Source organism: Triturus cristatus, chromosome 4_1 (assembly GCF_964204655.1).
Source record: "Triturus cristatus chromosome 4_1, aTriCri1.1, whole genome shotgun sequence".
In the NCBI taxonomy this organism is placed as follows: domain Eukaryota; kingdom Metazoa; phylum Chordata; class Amphibia; order Caudata; family Salamandridae; genus Triturus; species Triturus cristatus.
In genome coordinates, this window is record NC_140585.1 from 1,172,563,978 (window position 1) to 1,172,581,344 (window position 17,367).

The window sequence follows — 17,367 nt, forward strand, 5'->3', positions numbered from 1 at the left end:
GGGAAAATTCCACCTCCCTCTCAAAACTGTTTGCTCTGGGACCGAATACTGAATCGTGTAGACACACCCAGTAATTACTGCGCCCCCCCACATCCACACCCACTAAATTTCTGCAGAGTGAATTCTCTGGAAACTAAAGGTGAAAATAGGCCTTGAAATAATTGGGAGATGTGGATGTTGAGGTTACAAGCATTAAAATCTGCTTATTATTCCTTGTTTCTGAGGGAAAACACACAATAGGTGTCAATTGTCACACCCAATAAATTCAGATTTCACATGTTATTGGGATCAATAAACACTGGAACACCTATTGGGGCAGCATTTATAGTTTGGTGGGTAGGCTGCCAAGGGGCCTGTGTGGCATTGGTACCGCCTCTGCTGGCCCAGCTGCAGCCTACCTACCAACTTATGCCCCATTTTCCCTGAACTTCATTTTCTCGGTCTGCATTTTATGTTTTCCATAGAAAGTCCTGGTATTGGGGGCTTCTTTCTTAAAGAACAAGAAATTCAGACCCGCCCGCCATGTCGCCATGGGATGACCGGACTCTCTGTTTAATACTCTCACTGGAACTGCTCCCGCCACACATGGCTGGAATAGCTCTGGTGACAACAAACAACGTAAATTGGTCTTACATTCCACATCAACATTTTGGAAGGGTTTCCATGTTTTCATTTTCCAAAGACAATACCAAACGTAGGAGCTTGTTTTTGGAATATAATAAAGCAATGTGACTTATGGGCTATGGGTATTGTCCAACACGCTTCTTCCAGAACTCCTGATGATTGGTTGCTGGCCCACAGTGTGCATCATGCACCTCTTATACTTCTATTTGTTTTAATTTTATTCTGAAAATTAAATATCTTTTTAACAAAAAAGCTTTTCTAGTGTTATACATATATTATTCAATAAAGATGTTTGAACTTATATATCTCTTCTGCTTCCCTCTGTGGTCAATCCCTTTCTTTCCACATTAGATACAAAATTGATCACCCTAAATACTTTTTTTTTTGTTAATTTTGCATGTTGTCAGTTTATAAACCTCTAGGTCATGGTGTGATTTAATCATTTATTTAAATGATGATTTTAAAAATGTCTTTGAGAATTCAATTGACCATAAAAATCAGGAAATCAAATAAAATTGGTGACAGTGGTAGTACTAATTTCACACATTTTTTTGTAGGATGGAGGTAAAGTGTGCAGTAGTGAACAGAGTCTAGCTGACCACAGACATCGATCCCTATGGATTGGGTATCAGATTTGAGGATGGGAATCTATATGACTTAGGAGACTGTGAAACAGTAAACGTAACATAAACTAAATTCGAACAATGTGTGCACTGTAACAAATCAAAAGAGAAATTTGGATAAGATGAATGATAATGTATTTAAATAGAAATAGATATTCCCAGATGCACGAAAAGCAAGATTGTTCACATTGGTAAAGCTATCTGGGAAATAATTGCTGATCCGCTTGGGTGAAATAGCCATCTGATACAGATGTCCGGGGACATAAATACTGAACTGTATTAGCGGAACAGCTGACTGTTGTAAGATGGCTGGAATGTTTTTGCCGAAAGAATTTACAAAAAGCACAAGCATTGGCAAAACCAATGGGTCTCGGCAATGTTAATGTCTTTCAGCAATGTTGAATAACAGTATGTCGACTGTTCAGCTAGGCTGAAAGCAAAGTAAAGCACCATGAAGCCTGAGCCTGTAGACATGTTGAATGGCTGTAGGTGGGAGTGTGTGAATTAGCTAGGTACATATTAATGTTTTAATTGCAATATCGTTACAACAATAAAAAGTTCATGCCTATTTTAATATGCATTCCAGAGTATTCAGCAGGGAACCACCTTTTTTGTTTTTTGCAGCACAAACTCAACCTGAAGGTATCAGAGCACTGTACATGAGGACCAGTTTCATTCATTCATTTTTAGGAACGGAGACTGCGATTAGCCCAGAATCATAAGATGTTGAGCCAATGCCAAGACTTGCACTCGGTTTCCCAGGTTCAAAGTCGCCACTCAAGTAGTTATGCCCCATCCTCTCCTGGTGTTCATAAAAGGAAGCATAGAGGAACAGTAAAGAGGAAAGCTTTTAACAAATTAGAAGGCAAGCTTTCCACGGCTCGCGTCAGGTGAAAATAAATGTAGGCGGTGGCAAGCAGTAAATATTGCAAGTCATAAACGAGCCAAGATTTGCCCAGAATCCAGGATGTTGAGCCTGCCATCAAGACTTGAAACCGGTTCCCCACCTTCAAACTTGGCTGATCAAGCAGTAACGCCACATCCTCCCCCAGTGTTTATAAAAGGAGGCATATGGGAACAGTAAAGAGGAAAGCTTCTAACAAACTAGGAAGCAAGATTTTCCACTACATACGCGTATAAAAACAAATTGCATCAGCAAAACATTTTGGGGCAGATTTATGAGCACCTTACGCCAGATTTGCGCCGCCGTTGCGTCACTTTTGTGACACAGCAGCGGCGCAAAGCCAGCGCCATGGTGCGGGGTATTTACAACGTGACGCATCTGGGAGATGCGTCACGTTGTAAAGCCCTGCGCCACATGTAGGCGTTCCAGGGCAGGTGGGGGCGTTCTGGCGCAGGAACGCCTCCTAAAAGTGGCTGAGTGAAATCTACAAGATTTCACTCAGTCACTTTTGAGCCCATGCTGCGTCAAAACCCTGCGCCTGCTTGAAGCAGGCGTAAGGATTGACGCAGCATTGTGCAGATAGCGCCCCCCAGAGCATTGCTGGAGCTGCGTCGCGCTTGTGACGCAACTCCAGCAATGCGCCACTTTTACGGCACAGATGCGTGACGCATCTGTGCCGTTTTTGCCCCATGGTGCGCCGCATTATAAATGCGGCGCATCCATGATGGCGGAGCTGGGGCGCAAAATAACTGGCGCATCCCTGCTGATATGCAGGGATGCGTCAGTTATTATAAATATGCCCCATAGTTTGTAATCCTTGGGGGAAGTTTAAATTGTTGATGCGATTGTACCTTGGTCATAAATCAGACTTAAAGAGCGTGCATTGAAATCTAACTTGTGTTAGAGAGGCGCAACCCATTACAGTTCCTTCACATGTGCAGCTGTTATGAAGGATCGTGAGCATGTCAAACGAGCAGTAAAGCATGCCATACACTTAAAGTGAACAACTAGATATCACAGAAGCAACATTCCAGTTACGTGCTCAATCATAAATAGGGCTCCAGGCTTTATGATATTTAGATTTTTGTTATTTCCGTCTGTATTTGTCGATATTTATTTTTTGCTAATTTTAGCTCGTGCCTCAACGCCTAATAGGTTTCAATTACATATACACACTCTGATGGTAAAATGCACATTTAAAATATATTGATTTTAGTATCAAGGTTGTGCAAATCTACTGCTGTTTGATGCTCTTTACTAAAATACCTATATTTTTTTTCAATACCCCTGCTTTTCAATCCGCACAGCAATTGGCCTGGCAGTCATGACTGACAACATTTAGAATCACTCAAAAACAACCCATATTTCTGTTTTGATCCACATTGAAAAATAAATACAGACAGGAAAAAAATGGTTTTCTGTCCATATCTATCTGTAAAAATCAGTAAAAACGTAAAACAGGGAGCCTTAATCATAAATAAAACGAGCAAATCAAGGGAGCAGTAAAGCTTGCAGTAGGGAGAGGAGTTGGCCTAACGGCTAGGGTGGTCGACCTTGAATCTGGGGAACCAGGTTCGAGTCTCGGCAATGACGCTGAAAAACCTGTGATTCTGGGAAAATCACTTAATCTTCAGGTGCCTAACAAAAATGAATGTGTTCTCATGTAACACAACTGATGCTATGTAAAGCGCTCTGATACCCGATACCTTCGCCTCAAGTTCGCGCTATATAAAACTCAGTAAAATACAAAAATAAAATAAAAAGTAGAGTTGGAACAGTATTTGGAGGTTTAGGGCAGGTGAGAGGAGAAGGAGCTTTTAAAAGCACAAGCGCTTTGTAAAGTGCTGAAAAAAGAGAAATGTAGGTCCTGAAATGGTCCTATAAACGGAAGCAGTGGAGGTTTACACGTACTTGGTCCATGTTCTAGGGGAGGGCTAAACACAAGAATAGGAATTACCATACATGTCATGGGCAAATGGTGACAAAGAATATGAGACAGACGATGGAGCAGGCAAATGAAAAGCCTGTGGGTAGGCTAAAGCCCACAGATTAAACACAAGACATCTCTTTGAGACAGCGTATGTGCTGTCTAGCTGAGACCTAAAAATGGCTGATATAAAGGGGCATCTATAGTGGGCGTATGGTGAATAGGCAAAATTTCAATGTTAGATTCAGAGGGTTTTTCATTCAACTACTTGAATTTGACTGTTGCACCACCAATATGGAAATATGAAATAGGAATGCTTATCTGCTATTCCTGAATTTGTGCAAAAACCTGTTAGCAAGGCTTACTCCGTTTGGGACATAAGCGCCGACCGATGAAACGAGGACAATGGATCCAGATCTGCAAAAAAAGAAAAAAGTAATAAAGCAGAAATCAACACAGGGTTTCATGAAAAAGGGGTCTGATTATTGGTGAACGAGGGCACTTCCCCATGCATCTTTTATGCTGTTTCACTTGCATCCTTTGTGTCCCAATAGCAATGATAAAATTATTTAGCCAAGACTACAACGGGCATGTATAGGAGATTGGTATTGTTATATGCATTATACCCCTATGTGTGCCCCGGGACAGCTTTATGAATCTTTCGTTCAAGAAACTAGATGGCATGTAAAGTCTTCACTCTTAAAACTAATATCTATTAAAATACTTATAAGGAAACACACTAAATGCAAACATGTCAAAGGGTTAGAATACCAGAGAAAAGTAACATTTAAAAACACTGCATTTCTACTTTTAGAAAGTGTAATAAAACTACAAATAGAAGCTTTACTAAATTGGGTTTTTGATTGAGGGGGGGTGAAAACACTTCTCAAGCAGCAATCACAATCCTTGACAGGGTGAAACACAAAAGACACTAAATTAGCCTGTGCTTAGCCCTCCCATAGCTTGGCACAAAAATAGTCAGGCTTAACTTAGAGGTAATGTGAATACACAAGACAAATCCCCAAAACATTTAGAAAAATAGAGTACATTTTTATGAATAAAATTAGGCCAAAAATGTCCAACTGGAGATGTCCATTTTTAAAGGTTTAAGTAAAGATAGCTCCAAGAAGCAGAAAGCGCTAACTGTGGGTATCTGGTATGTTTGAACAGGACAAAGTCACAAGTTCAGGCTGACTGTGTTGGAATGTGTGCCAGAGACAGGGACCAGGTTAGTCCAGCTTAAAAAGTTACCTTCTGAATGTCTGGCGCACAGAGTTCAAAACTTCAGGATTTCAGAGGAGGAGCTCAACTCATGCCAACCACGGGTCAAGGACATGGGGAAGCACCTCTTAGGGATCAGAAACTCACTCCAGCAGAGGCCAGAGGAGCTTGGGCAAGTCCAGTTGCAGGTCCAGGCAGGGCCAGTTGCGACAGGTCAGATGGGCATTTGGAAGGAAGTCTCTGGAGCTTGTTGTGTCACTGTATCTCAGAACAACAGGTCAGCCAACTGACTTAGAGTCACTCAGTTTAGCCTAGAATGAAGGGTGCAGGTCCAGCCTTTCTTCTCAAATGCAGGGCAGACCTCAAGAAGCAGGGCAGTAGTCTAAAGAAAAAAGCAGTCCTGAACCAACAGTGCAGTCCTCTGGGGAACAAGGCAGGCCTCAAACAGAAGGCAGTCCCCTGGTAGCAGTAGGAAAGTCCTCTGAAGAACAAGGCAGGTCTCAAGCAACAGTGCAGTCCTCTGGGTAATAAGTCAGTCATTGAGCAGCTGGGTAGCCCTCTGAGGAACAATACATTACATCTTCTATAATGTTTACAGGTCCAGGAGTGTACGCAAAAGTAACTCGAGCGGTCCATATTTATATCTGGTGCCTGCAACCCTTTGAACTGGGGAAACTTCTAGTTCACTCCCACATCTGGTTCTGGAAAGTTGCTTCCTTCCCCTGACCAGACTCCAAGTGGTCTAGGTTTACAATAGATTGGTGTCAAGTTCCTGTGTAAGTGTGCTGGAGGCAGTCCTTTGAAGTTTAAGTGGGGCAGGAAACAGCAGTGCCCCTCCCACCTTGGAAGGATGGCTTACTCCCTGCTACACCAGGTCCTATAGTTCACTGTCTGGGCCCGAATATACATTCCTGATTGATGAGCAATTAACGGCCTAAGTAGCTGGAAACTCCAAGTAGGCCTCAGAAAATACTGGGCAGGAAAATGCCAGCTTTCTAAAAGTGACATTCTCAAAATTGTAATCTAAAATCTGACTTTGCCATTAAAGAGGAGTCTTTCTTCTGTAATGTCTACAGGTCCAAGAGTTTACCAAAGAGTAGTTCAGGGGGTCCTATATTTGTTCCCGGTGCTTGCCACTCTTTGAAGTGGGTTAAAAATCTAGCCCTCCCCACATCTGGTTCTGGAAAGTTCCATCCTTCCCCTTTCTTCCCCTGCCCAGGATCCAAGTTGTCTAGGGCTACAATGGACTGATGTCAAGGCCCTATGTAAGTTTGCTGGAGGCAGCCCATTGAAATTTAAGTGGGGGAGGGAACAGCTGCGCCCATCCCCTCCAGCTATCCCAGGTCCTATTATTCACTGTATGGGTTCAATGTGCATTCCTGATAGAGGAGCAATTAACATGGCTAAGCCGCTGGGAACTCCCATAGAAAGTTCAGGGCAAGAAAATGCCAACTTTCTAAATGGATTTATGGAAAGGGGCAACCCAATATACCCTTCTGAGCTTGGGTAAATGATTATCAGGTAATGGTGCCTACAAGGGATATATTTGGAAATATATTTATATAGATTTCTACCTAAATATATTTCCAAATACATCCCTTGTAGGCACCATTACCTGATAAACTTTCTAAATGTGGCATTTTCAAAATTGTGATCTAAAATCTGACTTTACCATTAAATAGGATTTAAAAGTACAATTAATTTGAGCCCAAACATGACATTTCTACGTGCTTCGAATCAAACATTAGCACTTATTAAATGTAATAAGGTAACCCAGTGTTATCCTAAGGGAGAGGTGGGCCTCAGAGTAGTGAAAACAAATTTGGGAGTATTTCACTGCCAAGACATGCAAAACTTAAAACCACATGTGCCAATGCACCCTGCCCTATTTGCTGTTTTGTTCCTAACATTGAGGTGTCCTATATTTAGTAAAAAGGAAGTTTAGGCCTTGCAAAAGGTTTATTTTACCAGGTTGAATTGGCAGTCAAACTGCACTACAGGCTAGAATGGTAGGACTCAAACTACTTTTAGGGGGTGACACAATGAGTGCTGCTGCCCACTCGTAGTATTTATTTTCAGGCCCTGGGTACTCGTGGCACCATATATGAGGAACATACAAGTAAATTATATGTACCTATTAGGTGTAAGTCAATTATACCATGTGTAATGGGGAGAGCATCGGCACTTTAGCACTGGTTAGCAGTGGTACAGTGCACACAGTCATAAAAGCCAACATAAATGGATTGAGGAAACAGGTGGGGTGTGGGCAAAAAGTGTAGGGGTGACCCTGTAGACATGTCCAAGTCAGACAGGAGCACATTTTAAATCATCCTAAAATATATACCACTTTGCAAGACTTTTTAAAGCGTCTTTATGGTACTTAACGGTGAATACTCTTGTGAGCAGAACTCCACTATCGCAGTCCAGCTTTGTTCAGTCCTTGTATATTTACTGTCTTTCAATTCAGATGCAAGGAATTGTTTATCCAATTTCACAACAACTATACTTTCATTGTCTACCTTAGTGGCAAAGTTCCTTACCCACGCTTCTTCAGGTGAGGAACCACCTCCTTCACCATCATAAATGTTGATATCACATTCACGTCGAAAATCTGAAATCAAATGAAAAGATTTGGTGAAAGAGAAAGTGACACTAGTTGAAGATTTGTGACCATTCCAAGAAAACACTCGGTCTTACTTTAGTGTTGGCTGTGTGACGCTTAGACAGCCAGGTGCCTAGAGGATTTGATAGCAGGTTTGTTGTGTAAGTACCAGGGGGGTGTCCTGTTAGGGCCTAAGAGGGTGGGAGGCCACACACAATATGTACAAAGAATAACCCTCACTGGTTATGAATTACATAGCTTTATTCGTAACCAAAATAAAAATAAATCTTACCTGACCGGTCCTGCGCCGCCTCTGCTCCTGGGCCGGGTCTGCGTTTTCCTGCTCCTGAACAGGAACAGCCATGCTCCCTTCCCTCCTGGAAGCCAATCACAACGCTGCATTGGCAGCGTTGTGATTGAAGCGGAGTCCCGGACAGCTCCCATCCGGGCACCTGTAGGGAGGAAGGCCTTTTTCTCTATGCAGGCTGCATGCAGCCTACATAGAGAAAATGTAGAGTGCGCATGAAGGCTTTGTTCAGCCCTCCTCCCCAAACCACCCACCCGCCCACAATCAACCAGGCATATCCTCCCGCTCGCCCCCAATCAGGCATACCCCTGCCTTATGCTTTCTTGCAGCGTCAGAAGCAAAAAATAAAATGTTATTTATTTAAAATACCATTTTATTTTCTGCTTCTCTCCCTGTTAGAAAGATAGTAAGGCAGTACTCCTCCGCCCTAATGGAGGAGCCGCCCCTGCTAAAGCCTCACTCATGTACATCTAAATTTTCTTGATTTATATAATATTGTAGAAACATTACATTTATGACTCTTCAGTGTTAATTAGCATGCAGAAATATTAAATGTGGTGTCTTTCGCTGATATGTATTCCCAAAACTTTGTAATTGCACAAATGCGTTTCTTGCCTATGCTGATGATCTGCTTTTGTTTTCCAAAACTCAATTAGGCCTTCAGCAGCAGTTATTTCATCTCCAGGGTTACAACCAAAAAAACAATCCAAAAATAAACTACCAGAAAACAAAAATTATGTGTTTTAGGAAATCAAAGTCAACTTTGAAATGGGTGATTGATTTTACACCTATCTTGGAGTAGAATCACAGAACTCTCTGAACTCGTCCCAGCACAGCAATAAATTAAATGATGTAGTAAATGTGCATCTGCAATCAAACATTAAGCTACTAAGAATGGAGCTTTGGGCCCAACCATTACTGCTATCAAGTCTAAAATAGTTTATTTATGGACAGATGGTTCAATCACAATAAACACTGCTTTTTTAATGTAACTGTGTTAAGAAATTGTTTGATTGCAGATAAACTATGCCGCATGCCAGGCTAAATTTAGAATTGGGGATTCCGCAAACAATGTAGAGGGATTCAGAAACAATGGGACCTAGGACCCCCCATCACTGACAAAGATTGGGCCTTTTGCTGCGTACAAATTAAACTTGTCTCCCCCAATCACAGATAAAAGCTAGTTCATTTCTGTTTCTTACATAGAGTTTATGTGGCCCCCATGTTAGCCTTCTCTCCTCTGTACTGATACTCTGAAAATCATTAAATAAAGCTTTTAAAAAATAGAATTGTTGATTCTGTCTTTTTATTCACAGAGTAGTATCAATGCATAAAATTATATCTGTTATTGGGTGTCATCCAAAGAACTTACAGTAAAAGGTATGATTAAGACTGAACTACTTACAACCAGCAGGACTAATGAATTGTTTTCAAACCATTCCCTGTTATGTTGCGAACCTATAATTTACCCTCATTAGCAAGTCTTGCTAACATGAACTGGTTGCTTCCTAGAAAGCTTAAAAAACAATCAATTTAGCACAACTTGAAGTAGATCTGGAGAAATGCTCAGAACTGAAAAATAGATGCAAGACTCACAGCTACAGTCGTCAAAATTATCTTCATCTACCGTTAAAACCATCAGTGAAAAACGATTTTTAAGGTTTCAGCTTCTCTGTATTCCACTTGCTCAAATTGAGGGTTCTCAGACCAAAGCTGTGAATGATATGTTGTTATGTTGTCTTTTCTCCATGTATGTAACGGTTGAGTATATTCATTGTTTTTGTCCCAAAAGGCTTGATATTCGGAGTCTACAGCTTAGATTGTATAAAAGGAGAACACTTGATGCAACCACTGTTTATTTTAAGCAGAGTTCAGGGAAAACATTTTTTTGCTTAATGAAATTTATGTCCATACCAGAAGAGCACCTTAAACATGGAATCTGATTGTTTTACAAACATTTGATAATATTGCACACTTCTTTCCCTTATGGTAATATATAGAGCTGGACTTTTCTTGCCAGTGTTGTTTTAAAAAGTATGTTTTTTAATCACTTTTAAATAGTATGGTATTTTATATGGTCTCTTTTGTTATATTGATTCTTGTTTCTGATTGTATCTTTTTCTCTGAGTGCCTTATTGTAAATGATTTTAAGAAACCAAAATAATAAACTGATACAATTACAAAGATATATGCTATATACACAAATACACTTTAAAGTGTCTGCCATTGTTTTGAAACATGGATTATTTATAGCATTACAGATGGGTGGGAGTGTATTATGGGAATGTTTTTCACCAATGGGTTTTGAGTGACATTACATAGACAAGAGCAACGCTCAAGTTGTCTATGATGTCACTCAGATTTATATTGATATATATATACTGAGGTATATAACCCATACCCACCCTAAACCCTAGAATTACCCTTGCTATCTAAAAACCCAACCCACCCTAAAACCTCAAATTTCCCTTGTCACCTTAAACCCCTACCCAAACTAAAACCTAAAATTATCCTTGCCACCCATACACCCATACCCACCCTAAACCCTAGAAACCCAGGCTGCAGGTACAAAATGGCTAAGGCAGGAAATACCAACTTTTTAAAAGTGGTCTTTCCAAAAATTAAATTTTATATATGACTTCACCACAAGTTAGCATTTTTTATTACAATTCCAAAGACATCAAACATGAACTGTGTACCTGTTCCCATTTAGAAATTACTCTTATTAAACGTATCAAGGCATCTACAATGCTATCCTATTGGAGAGGTGGGCTTTCCAGTAGTGAAAAAGGAATTTAACAGGACATATAAAACATAAAATATATGTCCTACTTTTTAAATACATGGCACCCTGCCCTCTGGGCTGTCCAGGACCTACCCTAGACGTGACTTGTAAGCATTAAAAAGGAAGGTCTGGGCCTGGCAAAGGGTCTATTTTGCCAGGTTGAAATGGCAGTCTAAAACTGACCACATGGGCTGTCATGGCTGGCCTGACATGTTTAAAGTACTGTTTAAGTGGGTGGCATATACAGTGCTGCAGGTCCACTAGTAGCATTTAATTTATAGGCCCTGACAACAGGCAGTGCCAACTTTGCTAAGGACTTTCAAGTAAATTAAATATGCCAATTGAGTGTAGGCCAATTCTATAATGTTTTACGGAGAGAGCACAAGCAGTTTAGCAATGATTAGCAGCGGTAAAGTGTGCAGAGCCCAAAACCAGCAAAAAAGAAGTCAGTAAACAGGAGGGTTGAAGGCAAAATTTAAGTGGAAATCCATGCCAAGGGTACCAGGTCTAACATGTGTCTTCCCCATCTGAAAGTGAGGAGAACTACCCACCCTGTTTGGGGTTTTCTTCACTAAGGTGATAAAACCTGGAGAGACCATCAGCATTGGCGTGGCCTGTTCAAGGATGGTGTTCCACTGTAAAGTCCATTCCCTTTAGGGAGATGTACCACCTTGGCAGTTTGGGATTCTCACCCCACTTTTGCATGAGCTGTCTGAAAGGTCTGCGGTCTGTCTGAACCCAGAGTTGAGCACCAAAGAGGTATGGTCTCAGCTTCTTCAGTGCCCAGACCACTGCAGAGGCTTCCCTTGCTATTGCACTCCACATCTGTTCCTGGGAAAGCAACCTTCTACAGTAGAAGTTTCCAGGTTAATCCAGGCCCTTTTGGTTCAGCTGTGAGAGCAAGGCCACTTTTTCATGCTCTGAGGCGTCGGTCTGTACATTGCATTCTTCAGAGAAGTCAGCGGCCTTGAGCAAGGGTTCTGTGAACATGACCACCTTCAGGGTGTCAAAAGATTACTGGCACGGCTCCTTTGAGATGAAGTCCACTCTGTCAAGGGTGCAACAATTGTGTTATACCCCTTGATGAATTTCCTGTAATAACCACTGAGGTCTAAGAAGGGTCTCACCTCTGTCTGTATCTTGCGGAGTTCACAAGACAGGATGATTTGTATTTTGGCCTGGAAGTGTTTCACCTTGCCTCATCCCACATGGTGTCCGAAATAGACCACTGAACCCTGCCCTAGCTGGCTCTTACTGGCCTTGCGCAGGCCGAAGCATTTCCCTGTGGTGGTACAGGTGGTCATCCCAGCTATAACTAAAGACAGCAATGTCATCTAGATAGGTGGCACTGAAGCTCTCCAATCCCGCCAGCAGCTGGTGGACCAGCTCTGGAAAGTGGCAGGGGTGTCTTCAATCTAAGGGGCATCACCCAGAACTGGAAGTTCCCTTCTAGGGGAGAGAAAGCAGACTTCTCTTTGGCCTCCTCAGATAAGGCAATCTGCAGGATGCAGACATTAAATCAAACATGCTGAGTATCTTGGCAGCTCCCAACCGATCTATGAGCTAACCAGCTATGGGGATGGAATGTGCATTAATCTATGGGACAGCATTGAGCCCCTGAAAATCCACACAGAACCTATGTTCTGGGGCGGCACCTGGATGAGCAGCCTTGGGGACCAGCACCACTGGGCTGGACAAAGGGCTGTTTGAGGGCCCAATAACCCCCAAATACATCATCTTGAAGACCTCCACCTTAATGATGGCTCTTACCATATCAGACAGCCTATAGATCTTACTCTTCACTGGCATGCTTTCCTCGTTGTCAATATGATGGGTGTACCATGTAGTGATTCCTGGGGTAAGAGGGAATCAAGGGGCAAACTGTCCCGACAACTGGTGGCAGTCTCCCTGTTTTTCTAGGGTCAGTGAAGGAGAGAGGCTGCCACACTCCACAGACCCATCCTGCTCCTTGTAAGAAAGGAGGTCGGGAGCAGTTTACTCTCTTCTACTGCCACATCATCCTTGATCAGGAGCATGGTTACCTCAGACCTCTCAAAGTGAGGTTTGAGGTGATCGACGTTATGAGAAGGTGGGTTCTGCTTATCTAATCTGCCCAGGTTTTTCACTTTTTAATCACCTGATTTTCACGCTTTTAGTGTTGAAGATACTCATAACCTGTGACCCACCCAGGGTAAAATCATCGTATATGGAGTGTTCGTGGTTATCACCAGTGTCCGCATTTTAAAATAAGGCAGCTGTGAAGCAGCAAGGGTGAGAGGCACTTGGCTGGTTACATGTGAACACATGTCCACATGCGTGTGCACTCATGTGAGGGCTCTACGTGGGAGACTCATGCCATTCAGGAGACTCCTGGCATGAAAGACTCCTGCCATGTAGGTAACTGTACACAAGTAGCTTGGCGCAAAGCGGACTCTGCAGGTTTGGGTATTGACCCCCGGTAGTTCTCCTAATGTTAATGTACACTTAAAGGAAAAGTCAGTGTGGTTTACTGTCTTGTCTGCTGTGACACTCCATAATACACCCATGGGTAGGGCTGCCTACAGACACCAGAGACATATCGATTCAGAGTGTAACCTGTTTGAGAAAATCAATTCTGCAAGTTCCACAAATATATTTGTGCAGTTAATGGGTCATCCAGGAATGTCACAGTTCTTTGGCTCAGCTCAGGATCAAAGCCCAGGCCTCTTGTAACCCTGCTGTGCTAAGTTAATTACATTTCTCTCCAGCAGCAGGAACAAAGGCCTCCTCACACAAAGGGGGCAATTAACAGTGCTTCCCTCAGCTCTTGAGGAGGAAAGGGGATGGGGCAGCAGACCCTGTATCAATCAACCAGCTGTCACACTCTGCCAGGGATGTGCCTGCTCAAGCCCACTAAACAAAGGAGGACCTTTACAGCCAACCCAGTAGGGCACTCCCTTTGAAGATTTGCTGGGACGGGCCGTGGAAGTGATGTCAGTGAGGGGTGGAGCTGAATCTCCCAGAGCAGACGTGGCAAGAGACGCCTGGGTGACACCATTTTGAAATGTCCCAGCAGACTGTGCAGAAAGGTTAGTACAGGGGCGGAGAGGTGATATGGCACCCCAGGATCGGCTTGAGGTGCAATCCTTGTACTAACTCCCTGCCCCCACTTAAAAGGTCTTTTTGAAGGGGGGAGAGCTCTCTCTGGTGTGATTTTCTGCTGAACACTGGAACTGGAGGCAGCCGCAATGGACAAATGGAAGGAAGCACTCCTTGATGCTCTTTTGGACGAAGGATTCTGACTTCATTTGACCTCAGGAACAGGGAAGCTGGTCCCCTTACACTTCCCGAGGACTAGTTGGGGGAAAAGCTGGGCTTCTGCCCAAAGTAACATGGGCCAAATGGGCTCAGGATATGAGCCTGCAAAGGGATTTGACCTCTAACTCCCCAGCTAGGCCCTGAGTGCCTGGAGCTCCACTGCCAGAGTCTTTCTATCCCCCCCTGGTGTGGGCTAGTGCCTGGGGTTCACCGTAAGGAGAATCCTGCCAAAGAAGTTGGGAGGGGGCATGTGTGGGTGTCCCTCCCCAGATGTTGCCAATCACCCGGGTATCTCATCCCTCGGGCGTATGCATACGTAGGGGACCGGGACACCATCATTGACCCCATGACTGCTGGCAAAGGCAGGGAAGCATTGTCGTGTTATCCTGAGTGAGCAGAGAGGAAGGGCAGGGTCCAGGACCCTATCCCTTGGCCTCAGCATGGTGAAATTGTAGGGTGGAGCGCTGACGTGCACCCCCCAGTAATGGCTGTCCCGCCTTGCACCTGTGTCTGTGAAGAACAGGAGGCCACCACACACCACCGCTCCCTGCCTACAGGAGTGGGCAGGGCAGAAGAAAGCTATCGGCTCCTGTGGTAGCATAGAGGAGTGCTGCCCACACGGGTAGCTGGTGGGGGCATCCAGGGCTGGGTTCCCTGGGCTGCCCCCAACATAAACAGAGTATGGGGTGCCTGGGTATGACTGGGCACTGCTGAAAAGAGCCATGCACTGCCACACTGCGGAAAACAGAAGAAAAGAAAGGTATAGGCTCTCCCCGAGGCAACGATAGAGCTGCTCTTGAAGTATGCATGAACTTGCAAGGAGTGCCCCTCTATGCCCTGTGGGGCTGGCCCATTATATAATGTTTCTCCCTCTGTGGTGACCCCAGGGCGGCAGGGCCCTGACTAACTTAAAAAGTACAGGGGTAGCTGTAGGAGTGGCACAGACTCTCCCCAAAAAGATTTCAGTGGCCCCACCATAGATTTCGTGGGACTGGAAAATGGTAACCACCCAGGGTTTTTTTTATGTTGAAACTATTTTATTGAATTCACCAATGCCAATAACAAAGCTGAATACGAGCAGCAAAAGTATAGAAGAGTGATACAATTGTCGAGTGTAATACATATGAATCCAGCAATAGAGAGGGGCACTCCCCCGGCTGGAGCATGTGCTCTTCAGCTGAGTAGTGCAGCGCCCTCTGGGGCCAAGGCTGTGGCTGAAATTACTGTGGCCCAAAGGAAAGAAAGTTCACATGTGGTGAAGCGCTGTCTAGAGGCAAAGTCTATGGTTACAGGTGTTGTTATCAAAATGTCATGCTCCCTAGGGGCTATGTTCAGAATTGTGTTCTCCATGTTGCAGGTTTAACATGAGTACATAAACCATTAAGACATGCATATATATTTTTCTTGTAAATGCTTTATTGAAATAATTATTTTGACAGCCACTCGTGATCAAATTATATATGCTTTATTGCCAGTAATAAGTGCATTCATTCATGGTATTATATTTGTTTATGCATTAAGCACAAAATAATGTTCTAACATGTAGTTTGTTGAACTAGACCCCCCTAAGATGGTCAGAAGTGATTACACAATGTCATCAAAAGGTACTTCCATCAACCTAATATACATTTGTAAATCGCTGCATAGTATTGAGTAGTGTGTGTGTGTTTGTGTAACAAATGTATTTTTTTCTATTTTTTTTGTAAATATTTTATTGAAATAATGATGTTGACAGACACTCATGATCAAAGTATATATTCTTTATTGCCAATAATAAGTGCATTCATTCATGGTTATATTTTATAATAGCATTTAAGTACAAGTTAATGTTTTCTGACATGTTGTTTGATAAACTAGACCCCCTTTAGTGGGTAAGAAATGATTATGCAATGTCATCAAAAGGTACTTCCATCAGCCTTACGTATATTTGTAAATAACATAGACTGGACAATCATATATTGAATGTTATCACTGCTTTTCCAGTGAGTGGTGATTACTATCCCACACCACCTTTCTTGAGTAGGCCTTGGACTGCTCTGCTTCGTTACCCTTAGAGTCAATTGCTAGATGGGGTGTTTGGTTCCCAGTGAATGACAGATGTGGACCCTATACTTGTGCAGGCCCATTTCTTACAGACGTGCAAAACCCATAAAGGGTTGATGGGAGTTTTGAGGTCCACTTGGTAGTTGACCCCTCTCTTTTGCTCTTTCCCCTCATAGGGACCAGACAAATGGTCTTACAGGGCCCTGTGTTCCACAGGCTCCAGCACAAACACTTTTTGGCTGTGCTAAAGCTTGGCCAGAGTAGCCTTTTGGTCTTATCAACATTTCATGACCTCCTAGATGGCTCCTAGATATTCTTTGGCTTTCTTCCAGAAGAGCTTCATCTGGGTCTGGGGTGCCAACATGTAGCTGACCACAACCAGGGGTGCCTTCCTGGGGACTTGCTCCCAGCCATCTTTCATCAGACTGAGAGGTTCTCATACAGGGTTACATATTGAAATGAAAAGGGGCTGAAGTCCACTCTCTTCTGCGGTGCCTCCCTGTAAGCAAACAAAAGGCATGACAAAAGATTATCGCACCTCTGCCTCAAGGGCTCTGATAGGCTTATGAGAGTATTGTTGAACCTTGGGGTGGTAAGGATGGGTGGTAAGGAGTAGAAAACTTCTAGCTTAAACCATACTCCTTCCAAATAGATTTCATGTATGCTGAGAGTTGGTACCAAGTTCAGATACCACCTCCTTTGGGAAACCCACATTGGCAAAGATCCCCATGAGTACCCTGGCCATCGTAGGTGCAGTCACTGTCCTCAGAAGGATAGCATCTGGGTACCGGGTGGCATGGCCCTCCAAGACCCAGAAAAGCTTGTTGCCAAGGGCTGTCTCGGGGCTCAGAGGCCCAACAATGTCAATGCCCACCAGTTCAAATGGAGAGACAATGATAGGGAATGGCTGTAGGGGATCATTGCACTTCTCCTCCTGTCTGGTCACTGGCCGGGCAGGTAGGGTATGACCTGCAGAATGCACTTAAGGCTATCCCACCTTGGGCCAATAACAGTAGGTGACAAGCCTTTTGAAG

The 17,367-nt window shown here is 43.4% G+C and overlaps 1 protein-coding gene across 1 annotated transcript in view; it reads right to left on the bottom strand.

The window, feature by feature from the left end:
• LOC146856283 (dehydrogenase/reductase SDR family member 4-like) overlaps positions 1-17,367 on the bottom strand; it is a 715,264-nt gene that overhangs the window by 267,664 nt on the left and 430,233 nt on the right. Inside the window, exons 6-7 of the mRNA XM_085654380.1 lie at positions 7,840-7,910; positions 4,444-4,495 (exon numbers count right to left, since the gene is read on the bottom strand). Coding sequence (XP_085510506.1) covers positions 4,444-4,495; positions 7,840-7,910 — 123 coding nt within the window. The remainder of the gene's footprint in view (positions 1-4,443; positions 4,496-7,839; positions 7,911-17,367) is intronic.